This window comes from Salmo salar, chromosome ssa09 (assembly GCF_905237065.1).
Source record: "Salmo salar chromosome ssa09, Ssal_v3.1, whole genome shotgun sequence".
Taxonomy (NCBI): Eukaryota; Metazoa; Chordata; class Actinopteri; order Salmoniformes; family Salmonidae; genus Salmo; species Salmo salar.
In genome coordinates this window covers 132331402-132353769 of record NC_059450.1, presented here as the reverse complement: position 1 = coordinate 132353769, position 22368 = coordinate 132331402, and the positions used below count along the sequence as shown (strand labels likewise).

Genomic DNA, 22368 nt, shown 5'->3' with positions numbered 1-22368 from the left:
ACATTGTTGTCCTTAAGCCATTTTGCAACAACTTTGGAAGTATGCTTGGGGTCATTGTCCATTTGGAAAACCCATTTGCGACCAAGCTTTAACTTCCTGACTGATGTCTTGAGATGTGGCTTCAATATATGCACATAATTTTCCTGCCTCATGATGCCATCTATTTTGTGAAGTGCACCAGTCCCTCCTGCAGCAAAGCACCCCCACAACATGATGCAGCCACCCTCGTGCTTCACGGTTGGGATAGTGTTCTTCGGCTTGCAAGCCTCCCCCTTTTTCCTCCAAACATAACGATGGTCATTATGGCCAAACAGTTCTATTTTTGTTTCATCAGACCAGAGGACATTTCTCCAAAAAGTACGATCTTTGTCCCCATGTGCAGTTGCAAACTGTAGCTTTTTCATGGCGGTTTTGGAGCAGTGGCTTCTTCCTTGCTGAGCGGCCTTTCAGGTTATGTTGATATAGGACTCGTTTTACTGTGGATAAAAACAACTTTTGTGCCTGTTTCCTCCAGCATCTTCACAAGGTCCTTTGCTGTTGTTCTGGGATTGATTTGCACTTTTCGCACCAAAGTACATTCATGTTTAGGAGACAGAACACGTCTCCTTCCTGAGTGGTATGGCGGCTGTGTTTGTACAGATGAACATGGTACCTTCAGGCATTTGGAATTGCTCCCAAGGATGAACCAGACTTGTGGAGGTCTAAAAAACAAATTCTGAGGTCTTGGCTGATTTCTTTTGATTTTCACATGATGTCAAGCAAAGAGGCACTGAGTTTGAAGGTAGGCCTTGAAATACATCCACAGGTACTCCTCCAATTGACTCAAATGATGTCAATTAGCCTATCAGAAGCTTCTAAAGCAATGACAACATTTTCTGGAATTTTCCAAGCTGTTTAAAGGCACAGTCAACTTAGTGTGTGTAAACTTCTGACCCACTGGAATTGTGATACAGTGAATTATAAGTGAAATAATCTGTCTGTAAACAATTGCTGGAGAAATGACTTGTGTCATAGTAGATGTCCTAACCGACTTGTCAAAACTATAGTTTGTTTACAAGACATTTGTGGAGTGGTTGAAAAACGAGTTTTAATGACACCAACCTAAGTGTATGTAAACTTCTGACTTCAACTGTACATAATATGACATTTGTAGTGTCTTTATTCTTTTGGAACTTCTGTGAGTGTAATGTTTCCTGTTCATTTTTTAGTTTATTTCACTTTTGTATATTATCTACTTCACTTGCCTTGGCAATGTTAACATATGTTTCCCATGCCAATAAAGCCCCTTGAATTGAATTGAATTGAATTGAGAGAGAGAGACCACTTCTTCTGATCCACATCTAAATTGAACAAAAACATAATTGATTAGTGGAGTTTGGCCATCATTGTGTATCTTGTCTATACTGCAGTCTTCTTGGTAGTATCATTGGGTACATGTCATGTGCCTGATGAGCAGTGCAGTGTACTGTCCCACTTGGCTGTTGCTGTGGACTCTGAGCTAATGAGACACATAGGTCATTGCAGATGACTCAAAGCCACAGCCTCAGAGAGAGATGGATAAAGTATGGAAAGACCCACATGTCTAGAGGACTTCTATTAGCTGTTAGCAGGAGGGAGTGTCCTCACATGTCCTCACAATATTATGTACAGTATATTACATTACTTTTATTAAATACAGTACTGCGCAAAAGTTTTAGGCAGGTGTGAATAAATGCTGTAAAGTAAGAATGCTTTCACAAATAGACATGTTAATAGATTATATTTATCAATTAACAAAATGCAAAGTGAGTAAACAGAAGTTAAATCTACATAAAATCAATATTTGGTGTGACCACACTTTGCCTTCAAAACAGCATAAATTCTTCTACGTACACTTGAACACAGTTTTTGAAGGAACCCGGCAAGTAGGCAACATCTTGGAGAACTAACCACAGTTATTCTGTGGATTTAGGCAGCCTCAGGTGCTTCTCTCTTTTCATGTATTCCCAGACAGACTCAATGATGTTGAGATCAGGGCTCTGTGGGGGCCATACCATCACTTCCAGGACTCCTTGTTCTTGTTTACGCTGAAGATAGTTCTTAATGACTTTCGCTGTATGTTTGGGATTGTTGTCATGCTGCAGAATACATTTGGGGCCAATCACATGCCTCCCTGATGGTATTGCATGATGGATAAGTATCTGCCTGTACTTCTCAGCATCGAGGAGACCATTAATTCTGACCAAATCTCCAACTCCATTTGCAGAAATGCAGCCCCAAACATGCAAGGAACCTCCACCATGCTTTACTGTTGCCTGCAGACACTCGTTCGTGTGCCGCTCTCCAGCCCTTTGGTGAACAAACTTCTGCCTTCTGCTACAGCCAAATATTTGACTCATCAGTTCAGAGCACCTGCTGCCATTAATCTGCACCTCAGTTCCTGTGTTTTCGTGCATAGTTGAGTCGCTTGGCCTTGTTTCCACGTCGGAGGTATGGCTTTTTGGCCGCAAGTCTTCCATGAAGGCCACTTCTGACCAAGCTTCTCCGGACAGTAAATGGGTGTACCAGGGTCCCACTGTTTTCTGCCAATTCTGAGCTGACGACACTGCTGGACATCTGATTGTGAAGGGAAGTAAGCACAATGTGTATTTCATCTGCTGCAGTAAGTTTCCTTGGCCGACCACTCCGTCTACGGTCCTCAACGTTGCCCGTTTCTTTGTGCTTCTTCAAAAGAGCTTGGACAGCACATCTAGAAACCCCTGTCTGCCTTGATATTTCTGCCTGGGAGAGACCTTGCTGATGCAGTATAACTACCTTGTGTCTTGTTGCTGTGCTCAGTCTTGCCATGGTGTATGACTTTTGACAGTAAACTGTCTTCAGCAACCTCACCTTGTTAGCTGAGTTTGGCTGTTCCTCACCCAGTTTTATTCCTCCTACACAGCTGTTTCAGTTCATGATTGTGTTTCAACCTAGATATTGAATTGATGATCTTTAGCACCTGTTTGGTATAATTGTTTAATCATACACCTGACTATATGCCTACAAAATCCCTGACTTTGTGCAAGCGTACCACCAAGAATTGATGCTGTTTTGAAGGCAAAGGGTGGTCACACCAAATATGGATTTGATTTAGATTTGTCTTTTGTTCACTCATTTTGCATTTAGTTAATTGATAAATATAATCTATTACTCTATCTATAATCTATTAATGCCTATTTTTGAAAGCATTCTTACTTTACAGCATTTTTTCATAATAATATAATATACTGTATATAATAATAATATACTGTATATAATAATAATATAATTGTCACGTCCTGACCATAGTAAGATGTGATTTTCTATGGTAGAGTTGGTCAGGTCGTGACAGGGGGTGTTTTGTGTTTTTCTATGTTTTCTTTTTCTATGTTTAAGTTCTAGTTGTTCTATTTCTATGTTGTTGTTTTTTAGGTTGATCTCCAATTGGAGGCAGCTGGTCCTCGTTGCCTCTAATTGGAGATCATATTTAAGTAGGGGTTTTTCTTCCTGGGTTTTGAGTAGTGTTTGTTTCTCTCTGCGTCACAGTTTGTTGTTTTTGTCAATTCAGTTATTATTGTTTTGCAAAGTTTCACGGATTTAATAAAATATGGAACTATAACCACGCTGCACTATGGTCCGCTCCTTTCGACAGCCGTGACAGAATCACCCACCACAAAAGGACCAAGCAGCGTGCCCAGGAGCAACAGAAATGGACATGGGAGGAAATTCTGGACGGAAAAGGACCCTGGAGGCAGGCTGGGGAGTATCGCCGTCCGAGGGAGGAGATTGAGGCAGCTAAAGCGGAGCGGCGTCATTATGAGGCGCTGTACCAACAACGAGGCAAGTGCGTGAGACAGCCCACAGGGAGGCACACAGGGAGATTGGCAGAGTGAGGTTGGAGACCTGAGCCAACTCCCCGTGCTTACTGTGGGGGGCGAGTGATCGAGCAAGCACCATGTTATGCTGAGATACACACTGTGTCGCCAGTGCGCAGCTACAGCCCGGTGCGCTCGGTGCAAGCTCCTCACAGGTGCCGTGCTAGAGTTGGCATTCAGCCAGGAAGGACTATGCCTGCTCAGCGTTCCTGGTCTCCGGTGCGTCTTCTCGGCCCAGGTTATCCTGCGCCAGCTCTATGCACGGTAACCCCAGTTCACCAACACAAACCTGTGCGACCTGTCACAACGCCTCGCGCTTGTCGGGCTATGGAGGTTATCCAGCCAGGACGGGTTGTGCCAGCCATAAGCTCCAGACCTCCAGTGCACCTCCACGGCCCAGTATACCCTGTGCCTATTCCGCACACCGGGCCTCCAGTGACGTTCCCTAGTCCAGAACTCTCAGCGACGTTCTCTAGTCCGGTGAGACCTATTCCAGCTCCACGAAAGAAGCCTCCTGTGATGATCTATGGTCTGAAGCCTCCAGTGATGATCCATGGCACGAAGCCTCCAGTGATGATCCATGGCGCGGAACCTGTAGTGATGATCCATGGCACGACGCTCCCCAGTCCGGAGCCTCCAGCGACGCTCCCCAGTACGAAACCTCCAGCGGCGGCCTGCAGCCCAGAGCCTCCAGCGGCAGCCTGCAGCCCAGAACCTCCAGCAATGATCTACAGTCCGGTTCTTTCGACGACGATCCATGGTCAGGTGGTAATAAAGCAGAAGGATCAGCGGGTGGAGCGGGGAGTATGCCCCGAACCGGAGCCGCCTCCTCTGCTGGAGGTTACATTGGGGGGGGAAAAGTATTTCATCCCCTGCTGATTTTGTACGTTTGCCCACTGACAAAGAAAGGATCAGTCTATAATTTTAATGGTAGGTTTATTTGAACAGTAAGAGACAGAATAACAACTAAAATATCCAGAAAAACGCATGTCAAAAATGTTATAAATTGATTTTCATTTTAATGAGGGAAATAAGTATTTCACCCCTTCTCAATCAGAAACATTTCTGGCTCCCAGGTGTCTTTTATACAGGTAACGAGCTGAGATTAGGAGCACACTTTAAAGGGAGTGCTCCTAACCGCAGCTTGTTACCTGTAAAAAAAGACACCTTTCCACAGAAGCAATCAATCAATCAGATTCCAAATTCTCCACCATGGCCAAGACCAAAAAGCTCTCCAAGGATGTCAGGGACAAGATTGTAGACCTACACAAGGCTGGAATGGGCTACAAGACCATCGCCAAGCAGCTTGGTAAGAAGGTGACAACATTTGGTGCGATTATTCGCAAATGGAAGAAACACAAAAGAACTGTCAATATCCCTCGGCCTGGGGCTCCATGCAAGATCTCACCTTGTGGAGTTGCAATGATCATGAGAACAGTGAGGAATCAGCCCAGAACTACACGGGAGGATCTTGTCAATGATCTCAAGGCATCTGGGACCATAGTCACCAAGAAAACAATTGGTACCACACTATGCCGTGAAGGACTGAAATCCTTAAGCGCCTGCAAGGTCCCCCTGCTCAAGAATACATATACAGGCCCGTCTGAAGTCTGCCAATGAACATCTGAATGACTCAGAGGACAACTGGTGAAAGTGTTGTGGTCAGATGAGACCAAAATGGAGCTCTTTGACATCAACTCAACTCGCCGTGTTCGGAGGAGGAGGAATGCTGCCTATGACCCCAAGAACACCATCTCCACCGTCAGACATGGAGGTGGAAACATTATGCTTTGAAGGTGTTTTTCTGCTAAGGGGACAGGACAACTTCACCGCATCAAAGGGACGATGGACGGGGCCATGTACCGTCAAATCTTGGGTGAAAACCTCCTTCCCTCAGCCAGGGCATTGAAAATGGGTCATGGATGTGTATTCCAGCATGACAATGATCCAAAACACACGGCCAAGGCAACAAAGGAGTGGCTCAAGAAGAGGCACATTAAGGTCCTGGAGTGGCCTAGCCAGTCTCCAGACCTTAATCCCATAGAAAATCTGTGGAGGGAGCTGAAGGTTTGAGTTGCCAAACGCCCAGCCTCGAAACCTTAATGACTTGGAGAAGATCTGCAAAGAGTGGAACAAAATCCCTCCTGAGATGTGTGCAAACCTAGTGGCCAACTACAAGAAACGTCTGACCTCTGTGGTTGCCAACAAGGGTTTTGCCACCAAGTACTAAGTTATGTTTTGCAGAGGGGTCAAATACTTATTTCACTCATTAAAATGCAAATAATTTTATAACATTTTTGACATGCCTTTTTCAGGATTTTTTTGTTGTTATTCTGTCTCTCACTGTTCAAATAAACCTACTATTAAAATTATAGACTGATCATTTCTTTGTCAGTGGGCAAACGTACATAATCAGCAGGGGATCAAATACTTTTTTCCCCCACTGTATGTGGACTGCATTTGAGCCGCCACGGACAATTGTCGCCCTCCCTACCCTCCCTTTTGTTTTGTGGTTTCTTTTGTTGTTTTAGGTGCATTCGGAGTCTGCAACTTTGGGGGGGGGGGTACTGTCACGTCCTGACCATAGTAAGATTTGCTTTTCTATGGTAGAGTTGGTCAGGGCATGACAGGGGTGTTTTGTGTTTTTCTATGTTTTCTATTTCTATGTTTAAGTTCTAGTTGTTTTTTTGGGGGGGGGTTGATCTCCAATTGGAGGCAGCTGGTCCTCGTTGCCTCTAATTGGAGATCATATTTAAGTAGGGGTTTTTCTGCCTGGGTTTTGTGGGTGATTATATTTTGAATAGTGTTTGTTTCTCTCTGCGTCACGGTTTGTTGTTTTTGTCAATTCAGTTATTGTTTTGCAAAGTTTCACGGACTTAATAAAATGTTGAACTACAACCACGCTGCACTTTGGTCCGCTCCTTTCGACAGCCGTGACAATAATATACTGTATATAATAATAATATACTGTATATAATAATAATATAATATACTGTATATAATAATGTGAGACCTGTATATCTGAAAGCATATTCTTTTTTCCAGCCTGATATGCAAAAGGTTCTGTTTTTATTGTCCTGTACAACTACATTAATAAGTAGTAGTCACGATAAAGTAACCCTTTTGATACCATTTGCTGAAGAGCTGAGGCCTACCTGAACCATTTGATACTGTTTAGCATTATGACACCTGTAATAACGTGTATCCAACCTTTACCCAACCTGTGTCTAACCTGTTTCCAGGTGACCACCCGTTTGAGTGTGAGTTCTGTGGGAGCTGTTTCCGGGACGATGGCATGCTGAGGGGACACAAACGCATACACACAGGAGAGAAGCCTTACGAGTGTAACGGCTGTGGCAAAAGGTTCAGCCTCAAGCATCAGCTGGAGACCCACTACCGCGTACACACAGGTTAGAGAGCAGTGTGTGGTCGTAATAATAACACACTCCCACGTCAGATTGTTTTGTGTTAATAACAGTATACACACAGGTCAAACCAATGTGTGTCAGATAGTACCACTGGTTTTAGCACATAGTCGAGGAAAGGTTTCACGAGTATGCCGTTGTATTCCTATAGGTGAGAAGCCATTTGAGTGCAAGATCTGTCACCAGCGATCCAGGGACTACTCTGCCATGATCAAGCACCTGCGCACCCACAACGGAGCGTCGCCCTACCAGTGTACCATCTGCCAGGACTTCTGCCCCAGCCTGGCAGCCATGCAGAAACACATGAAGAGCCACAGACCCGAGGATGTGCCCCTGGACTGGAGGATAGAGAAGACCTACCTGTACGTATGCTACGTCTGAGTAGGACTTATACACTAAGACACACTATCCTATGTGTGGGCAGGTTTTTCATCTTATTCTTTCCTCAAAAGAAAAGTAAGTTGATAATTTCTGTGGTTTGATTGGTTTTATCACGAATTGCCACAGTGAACTGTCATTACATTAAACCTCCATATGTGTTGAAGGCTGAAGGACTACTAGTCAGGTTACCACAGCAGTGAAAGTGTTGTACTAGAAAGGATATTGAGTTCTATCTACTGTGACTCTGATTGTGAGACATAGAACCAAACTTCTCTGGTCGAATTGCAGTACTATTGCCACCCTTACTACGTAGATTGGTTGAGACAAACAAACATTTCCTGGGTTATTATTTCCTGTCACATTTCCTGTTATTGATTTTTTGGGGTGTTTGTTTTTTGCATGATTTACTTGAATGGTCTCCATAAGCTTGATTTAATTTGTCTTATTTTTCCAGTGCGCATATTACGCATATAATTTCCCCTACCTGTCAGTTAGTCTATCTGCTCATGCTGATTGACAAGCATTAAGGTGTAACAGGTTTTGCTATTTATGTCATGCATCGATTTTGTTACCAAATAGGTGTTGGTTATTTTTACCCAACCTCAAGGCCGTTTATTTTGATATTAGAATAAGCGCTAACTCTTCGATCTTCAACTTTTACACAGAGGCAATAGCACATCTTAGAACTGGTGTTTTTCATTGTGTTTTCGTCCATCGTCTGTAGCTTTACCTTCAAATGTCCTTTTATATTGGTGAAGCGGCTTAAAATGTTCTGAGAATTAATCAATGGAATTGATTTCTACGGTTGCCTGTTGAGTAGAAAAAAAGATTTGAAAGCCTTCAGTGACTTTTGTGTGAATTTTTTTATCAGTAGAATTATAGCAGTCTGTTAAATCACAGAATTAAAACATTTTCTAAGTGATGAAAAGAAAGAATATGTGAGTAAAAGTGTTGTCTTTTTTACTAAACGTGAAAAGTTGAATCACTAAAAGCAGGTTATCGTCAGTTGTGATGTCTGTTGCTGTAAAGGTAATTGTATCTTATTCCTAGACGAGAGCCAAAAGAGGGCTTCTCTGACTTTAAAATGTTGTATTTTTGTATTACAGTGATCTGCAATTTGTTTACATTTGTTTTGATTTCAGAAACATCTTTTCTTGTGTGTTTTGTAAGTCTCTGGAGTCTGATTTTAGTAAGAGCCCTCCCTGTGCCTCTTTTATAAATGGAGAATAGATGTGCTGAATACATGAATACAGTATATGTTTGTTGTATTGACCGTTGTTCCTAGTTGTTTGTTTATTGTTGGTGAAGAACTGATTTTCACTGCCATGCCATAGTAGACCCGATTGTCTAAACATTGTAATTTGAAACAAGATACTTGTTCTAATGACTATGTTATTATGCCCCAGGCACCTCAAGCCTCAAAGCAAAGTTTACGACTGAGATTTTCTTTCAAAATGTTCTGTAATGTCGAATGGGGATAAAATGCACAGAATACATAGTGGTATTATTAATAACCTTTATAAAGCTATATGTTCAGCATATATGGGTCTATCTAACACTATGGCCTTCTAGAACAAAAAGCCAACACTCAATGCCATGAAAACAATTAAAAGCACCGACTCATCTTCACCCTACTGCTATTCTATTCTACATACACATGCACTATAAGGATCTTTGGATTTTTGTGGTGGACCAAAACTAACAAAGCTCTTTCAAAAAAAGTTTTTCTTTGATCGTTCTATGTTGTAACAAAGCAGAAGTAGTTTTATTTGGTATGTGTACTAGCAGGATGTGATGATCATCATTTAGGTAGATATTATGTAAATGTTTGTCTACCTCAGCACCAGTTCAGTCAGTGCTTGTCCTGGTGTCCAATCAGGGTTGTTCTTCTTGCCACGTGTGTTAAATCCTTTTGCATTACAGCTTTGTAACACTGTGTGTGCAAGTGTTTTCTCAGTGTGGATTCAGGCACAGCTCTTCTTACGCATCAGTGTTCTGTGGCATGATGAAAAAAGAATAAAATAGAAACTATTTTACAATGCAGGTCTTTATTGTGTCATCAGTCAAGTAAAGTGAGTTCTTACTGTCTGGTTTTTGTGCATACTATTCACATGCACTACAGGAATATGTTCCATGTTTGAAGATGTTATAAAAGATCTAAATGCTAATTGTATGTAGTTCTGTTCTTGAGCTGTTCTTGTCTATTATTGTTCTGTATTGTGTCATGTTTTGTGTGGACCACAAACAACAGCTAATGGGGATCCTAATAAAATACAAAACAATCCACGAAGGTTGTGTTAATAATAATACATTTTATTTGCACCTTTCAAAATAAAATAGCAAAAATAAACATGTCAGTAAGAAACGGTTGTGTTTTCCTGTCTCACTGTAGCATGCAGCTGAAGTCATGACAGGCGGTTTGGTGACCCTTAGTGGCACGATGCCAGACTAACAGCTGGGTGGGTTTGACTAGCTGCTACAGATGAGGGAAGGGATAAGTCGCTGCCTCTCTGCCCTCTCTCCCTCTGCTCTACCACACACATTGTTGTGTCCAACACTAAGCAGAATGGCAACCATAGAGTAACTGCATCCAGTCAATAACAAGAGGGAATTCTTCATCACAGGTACTACCTTTGTTTATGTGTACTTGTTTGTATGTTTATTTGTGGGTTTGGGATGTTTTGGTATTGACCATAGCAATGCTGTGTTTCCATTTTTATTGTGTTTTTTTTTCTTCGATTCAGTGAGTTAGTTACCTCGAGGGGATATGCTGAAAACAGTTTATCCACCAGCAGAGCATAGTGACAACACACAATGACTTTGATGTAGTAAAAAAGCTCCTACTTTGTTTGCAATGATGGAATAGTCCACTAGTGTATTACAACAGTATTACAACTGTGGTGACACAGAACTGTCCTGTCCTGTTTATGTAGTTGATGAGCATGAGATCCACCAAATGTAATGGAGCCATTTTGAAAATATAGAAGGTGGGTTAAATTTATTTACACATGTGCAAAAAAGATGATCTCCTCTATAATCTCCTGAAATCCATGGTCATGCTCTGTAGACGAGCAGATTGATTAAGAGCTGCTGCTAATGTAATCCCCTCTGTTTAATTAGTGTGAGCATGGTGGACAGTTAAAGCAAACCACATTACACACCATCTGGATTACACACTATCCAGCCTCTCCATCATTAGTCTTTACAACAAAGACACAAACAAGGACATGTCATCTGTAGCTCTAGCTCTATGTTCTCAGACTGGATACAAACAGGATTTTTTGACCTGCACAGGTGATAAACTGTCTTCTTGACAGCATAAACGGTAGACACTCCTGTCGGTACGTCTCGGTTTCTTTCCCTGTATCTCAGGTGTTGGTGACTGGTCATGGTCCACAGAGAGGGATTCCATCTATGCTCTCCTCGGTGATCTCCAACAGCTGTGCTCTCTATAGGGACTATGGCAACTACGGACCTCCCCGTACCCCAGGAAGAACATCAGACCCAGAGCTTCACTTCGACACAACCCATATAACCCATACAGGCCATACCTGAGAAGGGTCAGTATAACGTCTCAATATTCACTGCAAAGATGACTGGTTTATTATTATATTGTTATCAACATCTTCACTGTTAGATTTCAGATGACACCTTACTGTCTTGATGTCTTGATTGCAGGTGGATACAAGAGTATCTTTAGCTGATCCCAAGAAAATCTCCAGGGCCACCAGTAGGGGTCAGTATGTCACCATGCCTGTTTGCCATCCAAGGCTGCATTTCTCTCCGAGACTAAAGCAAGGCATGGGGCAGCCCCGGGCCAACACCAGACACCGGTCAGTCAGAGGATCATCCAATCACAGCACAAAGCAAGGTAGACCAGGAGTGCTGGGAGCTGCTCTAGTTATGATACAAGCTCCTGGGTTGAGAAAGGCTCTAGTAAACCTGATAAAGGGAAGAAAACACAGAACAAGGCCACATCTTCTTCTTCCAAGAGTACAGGAGACATAAGCCACAAGAGTTCCAGTTCTAATGGTCGCCAGCAATATCGCTACTTCACCAAGGATGGCATGTGTCGCGGCTCGTCATACAGCTCCAAGAACAAGATGTGTGACCTGATCGGCACCCTGGTGGATCTGAAGTACAGCTGGATCCTGTTTGTCTCCACCCTGTGCTACATTGTCACCTTGACAGCATTCGCAGAGCCCTACTTCCTGGATGCCTGGAAGTGTTTGTATGTGTTCCACATACAAACCCGCAATGGCAGCCATGCTTTGAGAAGCTGGACAGTTTCCATTCGGCCCTCTCTATCTCCATGGACAGCCAAATCATCAATGGCTACGGCTCTAGAGAGGCCTCAGTCAACTGCATGGACGGGCTGGTTCTCATGATGGCACAGTCCATCATTGAATCAGTGTTAGACGCCCTGATGCTGGGCTGCATCCTGGCTAAGCTAGCCAAGCCTAAGAGGAGGCTGCCCACTTTGTTGTTCAGTCAGCCCTGTGTGGTCTGAGAGGGATGAGAGTCTGTGCCTGATGTTCAACGTCAGGACTTTGAAAGAGACACATATGCTGGTGGCAGAGATTAGAGCCAAGCTGATCAAATCTCACCATACCAAAGAGGGAGAATTCATCCTTTTGGAGCAGAGAGAGCTGACTCTGGGGATGGAGCCAGGTTGTTCACAGTGGAGCCCCAAACCATGGAGCATGTAATTGATGAACACAGTCCTCTCTGGGGCATCAGCACTGACTCTTTAAAGTGGGAGACCTTTGAAAACCATGGTCATGGTGGACGGAGCCATGCAAGATGCAGGTTTGTACTGAGAGGTGAGGAAATGTGGAGTTGGAATAAAATAAATGTTTCAGATATTTCAATCAGTGCAAAAAGGACACATTATTTATATGTTATCATTATCAAAACATGAATATATCAAAATTGAAAGGGACCTACAGTATCCTTAATACCTGGTCCGGACGGCAGATGTATATCATTTCATTTTAGATTAACTTGACTGTAAATATGTATTTTTCTCAGGCACAGCCTTCCATGTGAGGACCTCCTACACTGAATATGATATTCCTTAGGGACAGCACTTTAAGTCATTCCATCCACTAGATGAGAGGGGGATGTGGTCCAATCACAAGACTTCTAATAAAACCTATAAGGTCCAGACTGCCACACACAGTGACAAAGATGGCAGTGAGACAAAGACATAAGAGATCTCCTGGACACGACACAGACTCTGTCCCCTCCAACATGTCTACAAGGAAAGTACATTACCAGTATTTATCTGATCAAATGTTTCTGTGCAACTCAGTCACTAATAACAATGGCACAGGAACTAGGAAACTTAGTACGAATTAGTTCTTTATATAAATATGGGCGCTTGACAAGTCGGCATAGAGGGGTTAAAAGTGATGAAATTTAGACACACTGTACATATCCTCCAGAATGTTTTCCAATGTGAATAAATGAATGATGACCAATATCTAAAGCTGCCATTTATACATCTCATTTATCAAACTTTCTGAATACTTACATTTGTATATGTGAGCAGTGAGCACAGCATGCCTTGTGCTAGACAAACACTTGTGATATACTGTTACAATTATGCTGATTGAATGAGTTCTTAGTGGTCTCCTTACAGTATGCGAGGAATAACAAAGGTATCTCACTGCCCATACACCAAGCTCTCCCAATTAAGATCTAAATGATGAGTGTCATTTAATAATTTTATTGTGGGGTACCAATTTGAGAAATGGAAGACTGAACGGAGAATCGCACATGACAAGACAAATAAATGTCAGTATTACTGTCTCGTCACCAGCAATTGGGATATCTCATTCACATACCATGCTAGACTCATATATTTTATTTATAATTTTTTTTGCACGGTAGATAAGCTTCAGCATTGGAGATTGATGGAAGCCACAATCTATGTAATTGTCTGCATCATTTCCAATCCACCATATATTTGTTTTGTAAATATAAATTGTAAACCACTGTCACATTCTTCGTCGTCTGTAGAGGTGAAATCATCGGACCAATATGCAGCGGTTAGATTGCTCATCTTTTTATTAGAAGGGAAAAAAATACTCATACAAAAACAAACGACGAAAAACAGTCCCAGAAGGTGCACTGACTATACAAGGAAACAACTACCCACAAAACCCATGAAGAAAAACCCCTACTTAAATATGATCTCTAATCAGAGGCAACGAGGGTCAGCTGCCTCCAATTAGAGATCAACCCAAACATACACAACATAGAAATTGAAGAACTAGAAAGGAAAACATAGAAATAGATAACATAGATCAAACCCAAAATCCCAAAACACACAAAACAAACACCCCCCTGCCACGCCCTGACCATACTATAATAACAAAATAACCTCTTTACTGGTCAGGACGTGACAACCACTGCTCATTCCTAGTCTGTGTGTCAGCACACAGTATTAGTCTGCCACGTCCACCTCAGGTCACAGTGTTCAGACAGACACGCAGAAAGACAGACTTATTAGAGTGGGTTTGACTTGTACATCATTTCATCTGACAGTAGTCAGATGAGCCAAAGAGATGCAGGCCGTTTCCGGGATGCTGCCTGGGCAGTCCGGGTGTACGGAATGTTTTTCCTGGCAGTTATCCTCCTCACCTGGCTCTCTCTGGGCCTAATCCCATACAACGTCCATAGGCGATACTGCATATCAAAGGTACATTCTGCTGGCTGGAATTCTAGCTGGCAGATAAATTCACATATTTAGAAACACCTTGATGTTCTCAACTTAAATAGGTGAGACTGGGTTAATTAAGCTTGGTGGTAACGTAGAAGAGACACTTAAAAAAAATACTTCTTACACATACTTTACCTGTAAACAGATGAAAAAGTCCTGATTTTATCATATTTTATTTAACACATTTATTTTCATATCCTTGTAAAATAAAATATGATTCACTCAAAAAATGGTTTGTTGATTGGTTATTTGTGTACCTGCATCTGATGCAGGGTAAGTTGTATATATTGTAACGGGTATCCAGAAATAAATAATTCATAATAATTGACAACAAAAACTGGACAAATGCATAAATATTTTTATTTTGCGAGGGAGTGAACATCCGTCACCTCACCAGCAGACAGAACAGTGTTCATTTTGTTCTTGAGCGGCCTGTTGAGAGATGTGATACCTTTGGATTCAAAATGAGTCTGACCGGGATTGATGTGATATGAGGACGTAATATTATGACCTTTGCTCATGAAGCTGCAATTTTCAGCAAATAATGTTCTGTCTGCCAAGTGGATGCTCTGTTGGCACAGGTAAGATACCCCCCCCCCCCCTGCCTTATCAGTGGCTTGGGGAGGTATCCCTGGAGATGTTCCCCCCTACAAAGAACTGGTTGAGCCTGCCTCCATAGGCCCCATGACCCCCTTGGCAAAACAACAGGTTCATTCAGCAGCACAGCACCACTGCTGACCTCATTGTCTCTTTGTGAAGGGAAAATCCAGAGTTGCATTCTGTGAAATGGCAAATGGTCAACCAGCTGCGAGCAGAGCGCATCTCTGTCTCTAACCTAACACAGGCCTACAGATGAGCGCTGAAGAGCCCAGTGCCACACTCTCCTCTGGACAACATAACATACAAGGAAAACATGGTAAGACTTCAGGCTATTTACTTTCAACATCACCTTGATACATTCTCTGTTGCTCTCACTTCCCCTGACGCCCTCTGTCTTTGGGCTATTGACTCCCTCAACATCACTGACAACAGATGTTTTCATAATGCCTGTCTATTTACTGTACATGTACTAGCTGTTGTGCATGTTGTTTAACAACAACTATAACGATTTAATGGATTTGTTCATGGTTTTTAAGAATCTAATGGCAATCATAATAATGTATTTCAAGTACATGTATATTGTGTACTTCTTACTAATGTAATGTATTATCTGCTAGAGGATAACTTAAAGGGAAATATGCATTCAGTGCATGCTTTGGGTTAACATACTGCTGTTGATTCTAGGGGTTATTACAATGTTTAAGCATCATGTTGAAGCAGTTGGTTTTTAGAGGGGATTTGTAAATATATAATGCCATTCTATTTTCCCACAATATCTCACTGCATGGGCTAGAAATACCCTGTAGTATTAAACTCTAACATTTAAAAAAAGTGTATGTCTTGCAATAGAAAACAAATGTAAGTAGTCTGATTCACCTGCATGTGAAATACCTGCTGCATAGGTCTGGTTCTGTGTAGACTAAATCCATATGTCTGCAGCACAAGTATGATGTGTTGGCTGGGATTCTCATGTTTGGCTATGAATGATACATTGTGCTTCAGTTCACACACCTGGACACCTGTGACATTATCTACGCACCTTTACACACCTGCCATTCAAATTCCATACACCTGGATTAAACCCTCCTGAGATCTCTGGGTTTCACAGTCATCCTAATTAAATCTGTTTGATTAAGGGGATGAATAAGGCTTCTGTGTGTGTAGAAGAGGAGGGGTAGTCAGCCAGGAAGAATAGCTTATGTTCATATACAGTGTCCCAGAAGACTGATATAAATAGTGTGTGTTGTATTCATTGCATATGTTGCAGAATCTTGATGGAGATATATTATCTGTGATTGAGAATCCTGTGGCTGTCAGTCATCCTTTTCACCCAGAGAAGACAGGAGTGGGGGGGCCCCAAGGAGCTCAGAGTCAGAGCTGCCATGCCTGGCTGAGAGGAATCCATTCTACAAACCACGGTAAGGCAATGCCTGGGTGTTGCACTGTTTAATAGAGCACCACCCAGGCAAACCACAGGCTATGATTAATAGACGACATTATCCAATTAGGCATGTTACGTAGAGTCTTATCTAATTAGAGTATATAGCAGCATTAAGCTTTAGTACTTTAGTGTCTCATTGTCTTAAGTTAAAGCCAAGTCCAGCTAGCCTCAGTGCTTTAGCTATCCTTTTCACAAACTGTAGTACAGTATACAGCTACCCCTCACAGCTGCCATGCAGACTTTATATGAGTCAGTTGATTATGACACTGCCTGTGAAATGTTCAGCATTCATTTTTGTCACCTGTTCCCTGCATGTGGTATGCTTTGTTCACATCCTTAGTTGTGTGCACGTTGTAGACTGTAATGGCTGTTACATGCTGTGTCGCTATCTCTTTCACTCTATGTCAGTGTGACAGACAGCTAACATGCCTTTTATCAGTATACCCAAGCAGTTAATCTCTTATCAGTGTCTAATTCAGCTGTGCTCCAGTGTCAGCCCATAGACTGGTGAGAGTACTGGTTGCTGTGTGTGCAGTAGGACTTCTGGGAGGCTTAGCAGTCGGAGTGTGGTTCCTAGGTGAGAAATCCTGCAAGTGTCAAATCATGGAGTATGAAGAAAATGATGACATGTTCAATGTTCTAGTGTTTGTGGGGCACAGATTCCTTGCTGTGGTGGATAACAAACAGAAATAACCCTACATGTCAGAATATAGAACACTGTTTCTGAATGTTTTACAATGAGACTGTTATAGCTGATTAACTATGCATGATAATCATGTCTCACACAATGACAGAGCTAGATTAAGAACATCTGTTTCACATCCACTGCAGCTATAATTCACTCTGCATGTTGTTGTTTTTCCTCCTACAGTCAGGTTGTTGTTGCGGCCTACCTCTTCCCAGAGTCCAGCAGGGCTAGGGGACACCAAGGAGACGTCTTTCTGTAATGTGACCGAGGACATCTCGGTGGCTGACCCCAGGAAAGGTCTGTGCCTCTCAGCCCGTCACTCACCACAGAGACTGTCATCTTGTCTGTGTGATTGGCTACGTCCCAAATAGCACCTTATTCCCCATAGGCGCCAGTCAAAAGTAGTGCACTATATAGGGTATACAGTGCTTTCAGAAAGTATTCACACCCCTTGACTTTTCCCACATGTTGTGTTACAGCCTGAATTTAAAATGTATTAAATGTAGATGTTTTAGTCACTGTTCTACGCACAATATCCCATAATGTCAAAGTGGAATTATGTTTTTAGAAATGTTTACAAATTAATTAGAAATGAGAGCTGAAATGTTTTGAGTCAATACGTATTCAACCCCTTTGTTATGGCAATCTTAAATACGTTCAGGAGTAAACATGTGCTTAACAAGTCACTTAATAAGTTGGATGGACTCACTCCGTGTGCAGTAATAGTGTTTAACATGATTTTGAATGACCACCTTATCTCTGTACCCCACACGTAATACAATTGTCTGTAAGGTCCCCCAGTCAAGCAGGGAATTTCAAGCACAGATACAACCACAAAGACCAGGGAGGTTTTCCAGTGCTTCACAAAGAAGGCCACCTATTGGTAGATGGGTAAAAATAAAAAAGCAGACATTGAATATCCCTTTGAGCATGTTGAAGTTATTAATTCAGCTTTGGATGGTGTATCAATATACCCAGTCATTACAAAGATACAGACGTCCTTCCTAACTCAGTTGCCGGAGAGGAAAGAAACTGGTCAGGGATTTCACCATGAGGCCAATGGTGACTTTAAAACAGTTAGAGTTTAATGGCTGTGATAGGAGAAAACTGAGGATGGATCAACAACATTTTAGTAACTCCACAATACTAACCTAATTGACAGTGAAAAGATGGAAGCCTGTACAGAATAGAAATATTCCAAAACATGCAACTTGTATGCAACAAGGCACTAAAGTAATACTGCAAAAAATGTGTCAAAGCAATTAACTTTTTGTCCTGAATACAGAGTGTTATGTTTGGGGCAATCCAATACCACACATTACTGAGTGCCACTATCCATATTTTCAAGCATAGTAGTGGCTACATCATGTTATGGGTATGATTGTAATTGTTAAGGACTGGGGAGTTTTTCAGGATAAAAAATAAACCTAGAGGAAAACCTGGTTCAATCTGCTTTCCACCAGAATCTGGGAGATGAATTCACCTTTCATCAGGACAATAACCTAAAATACAAGGCCACATCTACACTGGAGTTGCTTACCAAGAAGACAGTGAATGTTCCTGAGTGGCTGAGTTACAGTTTTGACTTAAATCTACTTGAAAATCTATGGCAAGACCTGAAAATGGCTCTCTAGCAATGATCAACAAACAATTTGACAGAGCTTGAAGAATTTTGAAAAGAATAATGTGGAAATATTGCACAATCCAGGTGTGGAAAGCTCTTAGAGACTTGCCCAGAAAGACTCACAGCTGTAATCGCTGCCAAAGGTGCTTCTACAAAGTATTAACTCAGGGGTGTGAATGCTTATGAAAATTAGATATTTCTGTATTTCTTTTTCAATAAATTTGCTAACATTTCAAAAAACATGTTTTCACTTTGTCCTTATGGGGTATTGTGTTTATATTGGTGAGAAAAACTAATATTTAATTGATTTTGAATTCATGCTGTAACACAACAAAATGTGGAACAAGTCAAGGGACACACTTGTTTTGTCAGGCAGAAAGACCTTCCTAGTAGTTTGATAAACCAAATGTGTTTATATTACAACTATAATTGTCTTTATAATAGTACATATCTTTATTAATACATTCCTTAACAACTTCTACATGATCACAGTCAGTGGAGAGGAGTGGAGACTGTCTATCAACCGACATCAAAATATGAAATAATGATCTGTTTATATTGACTACATTAGTTATTGGATATAAGCTGCTTAACATTTCCCTCTCAAACAAGACAACAGTTCATTTCTGTTGATCTAGTTGGTCTCTGGAGGGATTATTTTCAATCAATGAGGTTCAGTGTTTTACAGAATCAGCCCAGAGAACTCTCTCCTGGAGATCCAGCTAGAGAAGGTGCCCACCTGGCTGCCTGTGTGCTATGAGAGATGGAACTCTTCCCTGGGGACCCTGGTCTGCCGCCAGCTGGGATATCTAAGGCTAGTCAACTGAGACCATTTTCTTACCATAAAGCCCACAGCAGCTTGCCAACATAAAAGGCTATTCACCTAACCATAAGGCTGATTGCTCCCAGTTAATGTTAGATGATTTAATGTTCGTTTATAGGCTTGCCCGATGCCCCATAGATCAGACACTACTTTTTAAAACAGACACTCTCCCATCTTGCCTGCTTTTATAGAAGATATAACTATGATTCATTTTGTTTCCAGACTGACTAAGCAAAAAGGGGTGAACTTAACGGACATCGGACCTAACTACACTGATGGCTTTATACAGATCACATCTGAACACAAGACCAGCCTGGAAAATATATGGCAGTTAAGGTACGGCAGCTGTCTGAGGATATAATACATAACCTAATGATTCAGAAGAAAATAGATGTGCTATAACATAGTAATCAAGCTTTTTAATGGATGGATTTGTTTTTATTTAGGGGGAGTTGCATCACAGGGAAGGTTATAGCTTTGAAATGTTTTGGTAAGTTTCTGCAGGGTACTAACAACACTAACATAATAGTGGATTACATTGTAAATTTATGCATCTCACACACAGGTAAGACCCAATGACCTTCATACGACCACTCATGACTTCATAGTTCTACACATTGGTGGTATACACTAGGTGCACAAAACATTAGGAACACCTTCTCTTTCCTGTGTAGAGTGTGGGACGCGGGCTAAGCTGCCCAGGATAATCGGGGGAGTGGAGGCTACCTTGGGAAGGTGGCCCTGGCAAGTCAGTCTCTACTACAGCAACCGACACACCTGTGGAGGCACCATCATCACCAGCCAATGGGTGGTCACCGCAGCCCACTGTGTGCACAAGTAAGACCCCTCGGGGTAAAAGGTTAGAGGTCAGAGGTCACTGATTCAAGACAGTGTAGTGATGACTAGGGACAGCAATAGCTCTCACTTTCTTTTGCACAAAGTAATTAATACTTTATACAATTGAGAATTGGAGAGCCATCTAGCCGATACACACTTCTTCATCTCTTTTATAACATTCCAGTTATAGGCTGCCACAGGTGTCCAGTTGGGTGGTCTATGCTGGTATTGTCACACGCAGTTCAGCTAAAATGGCTCAGTACACTGGATACGCAGTGGAAAAGATCATTTACAACAAGAAATACAACCCCAGGAGCCACGACAATGACATTGCTCTGATGAAACTCCTGACCCCTCTGAATTTCTCAGGTGACAGGGAACTTGATTACTTCACTTTTGAATGCACCACATATTCCCTTGGCTGACTGGAACACTCAACTATATGATTACAGCAATCAGCTCCAAACCATGTTCCAATATGACTGAAATTAACTTCAACATGACCTACACTGTTTTCTAATATTCCAAATATTATTTTTTATTAAATGTTTTAGATACCATCAGGCCTATCTGTCTGCCACAGTACGAGCACGATCTACCAGGAGGAACACAGTGCTGGATCTCTGGCTGGGGCTACACTCAACCAGATGATGGTACGACTATGTTAAATGAATAATATAATTTAAATAGGAAAATGTAATGTATCTATATCGATGGTTAAATGTTTCCTCATAGCACAAATACATTTAAATCATAAAAATGAGAGGTATATTTACATTAGTTTGACTTTCTTTGACAGTTCTCATCCCTGCCACTCTAAAAGAAGCTCCAGTTCCACTGATAAGCACCAAGACATGCAACAGTTCCTGCATGTACAATGGAGAGGTCACCCCCCGCATGCTCTGTGCTGGATACACCGAGGGCAAAGTGGACGCATGTCAGGTTAGTTCATAAAAAATACCTGAGTTCTTCCTCCTGTGGTTTGTTTTATGAAGAGATTTACCAAAGGTCAGAGAGTTGTTGTCTTACAAAAGTAGAATTGGTTCTTTATAAAGAGAATATTTTCCCCCAGGTGTCCCCCTTTACTGTTGTAAATTATCAAAGACAAAGCTCATTAGGCATGTGCCTGAGAGGGCATACCAGCTTTATTCAAGGTCCTACCATCAGTGGGGCTCAGGATTCAGCTCAGGATTCAGCTCAGGATTCAGCTCAGGATTCAGTATTCTACAATATCCCAACCCATAATCCCTACATCACTGTGGCTTAACAATATCTCAACCCGTAACAGTCAGTGTGGTAGTCTGGTAACCAGTGTAATTGACAGCAATGTATATCTGCCCCTGTTCTCTGCCCAGGGGGACAGTGGCGGTCCGCTAGTCTGTCAAATTGACAACGTGTGGAGACTGGTGGGCGTGGTGAGCTGGGGTACAGGCTGCGCTGAGCCCAACCACCCCGGAGTCTACACCAAGGTGGCCGAGTTTCTCGGCTGGATCTACGACATGATTGAGGTAATTTTACACTAACTCTTCTGTTGCATAGGCCTATGTATTGATTCTTTACATATCAGGACCACATCTGCTTTGCAGTTCTGTTTCTCCTCTTGGAATTGCATAATACTGTATGTTACGTTTGTTTTTCCATCCACAGAGCTACTGAGGAGGAAGAGGAATAAGACAATGCATGATCAGGGAGACTCCAGAACAGGCCTAGAGCAAACTGAAACATAAGATGCTCCTGACATTCTTCCTCCTGTACTATAAATGTCATTTTACCTCCTTATAATGGCCATGTTTATTGCAGAAATGCATACATTATTTAACAGTAGGAAATATTTTATACTATACATGTTTGTCATACATTGAATTTTTAGCCCCTGAATGAGAACATATTTATACCATATATTTGTCTTGTATTGAAAATAAATTATGCTTCATATCTAAACATCATTGT

General features: G+C 41.8%; 3 protein-coding genes and 1 long non-coding RNA gene across 4 annotated transcripts in view; all 4 read left to right on the top strand.

Moving 5' to 3' along the window:
* The window catches only part of LOC106613028 (zinc finger and BTB domain-containing protein 16-A), a 61419-nt gene extending 51702 nt beyond the window's left edge, over positions 1-9717 (top strand). Inside the window, exons 6-7 of the mRNA XM_014214894.2 lie at positions 7115-7282; positions 7449-9717. Of these exons, the coding sequence (XP_014070369.1) occupies positions 7115-7282; positions 7449-7678 (398 nt within the window). The 3' untranslated portion in view covers positions 7679-9717. The remainder of the gene's footprint in view (positions 1-7114; positions 7283-7448) is intronic.
* Positions 9718-10076: 359 nt separating this feature from the next.
* Positions 10077-13974, top strand: LOC123744742 (uncharacterized). The gene is made up of 4 exons (XR_006771175.1): positions 10077-10302; positions 11051-11238; positions 11357-12501; positions 12710-13974. It is a non-coding gene; the product is annotated as an uncharacterized lncRNA (long non-coding RNA).
* A 1154-nt stretch (positions 13975-15128) lies between these two features.
* On the top strand, positions 15129-19670 carry LOC123744741 (transmembrane protease serine 5-like). Its single transcript, XM_045724629.1, has 5 exons — positions 15129-15321; positions 16273-16423; positions 16937-17023; positions 17318-17431; positions 19437-19670. The coding sequence occupies exons 1-5, from the start codon at positions 15319-15321 to the stop codon at positions 19583-19585; spliced, it is 504 nt and encodes a 167-aa protein (XP_045580585.1). The 5' UTR covers positions 15129-15318; the 3' UTR covers positions 19586-19670.
* A 98-nt stretch (positions 19671-19768) lies between these two features.
* Positions 19769-22359, top strand: LOC106613029 (transmembrane protease serine 5). Its single transcript, XM_014214896.2, has 8 exons — positions 19769-19917; positions 20028-20071; positions 20256-20418; positions 20603-20787; positions 20973-21071; positions 21218-21360; positions 21774-21926; positions 22066-22359. Exons 1-8 carry the CDS (start codon positions 19784-19786, stop codon positions 22072-22074), a joined length of 930 nt encoding a protein of 309 aa, XP_014070371.2. The 5' UTR covers positions 19769-19783; the 3' UTR covers positions 22075-22359.
* The last annotated feature ends 9 nt before the right edge of the window (positions 22360-22368 follow it).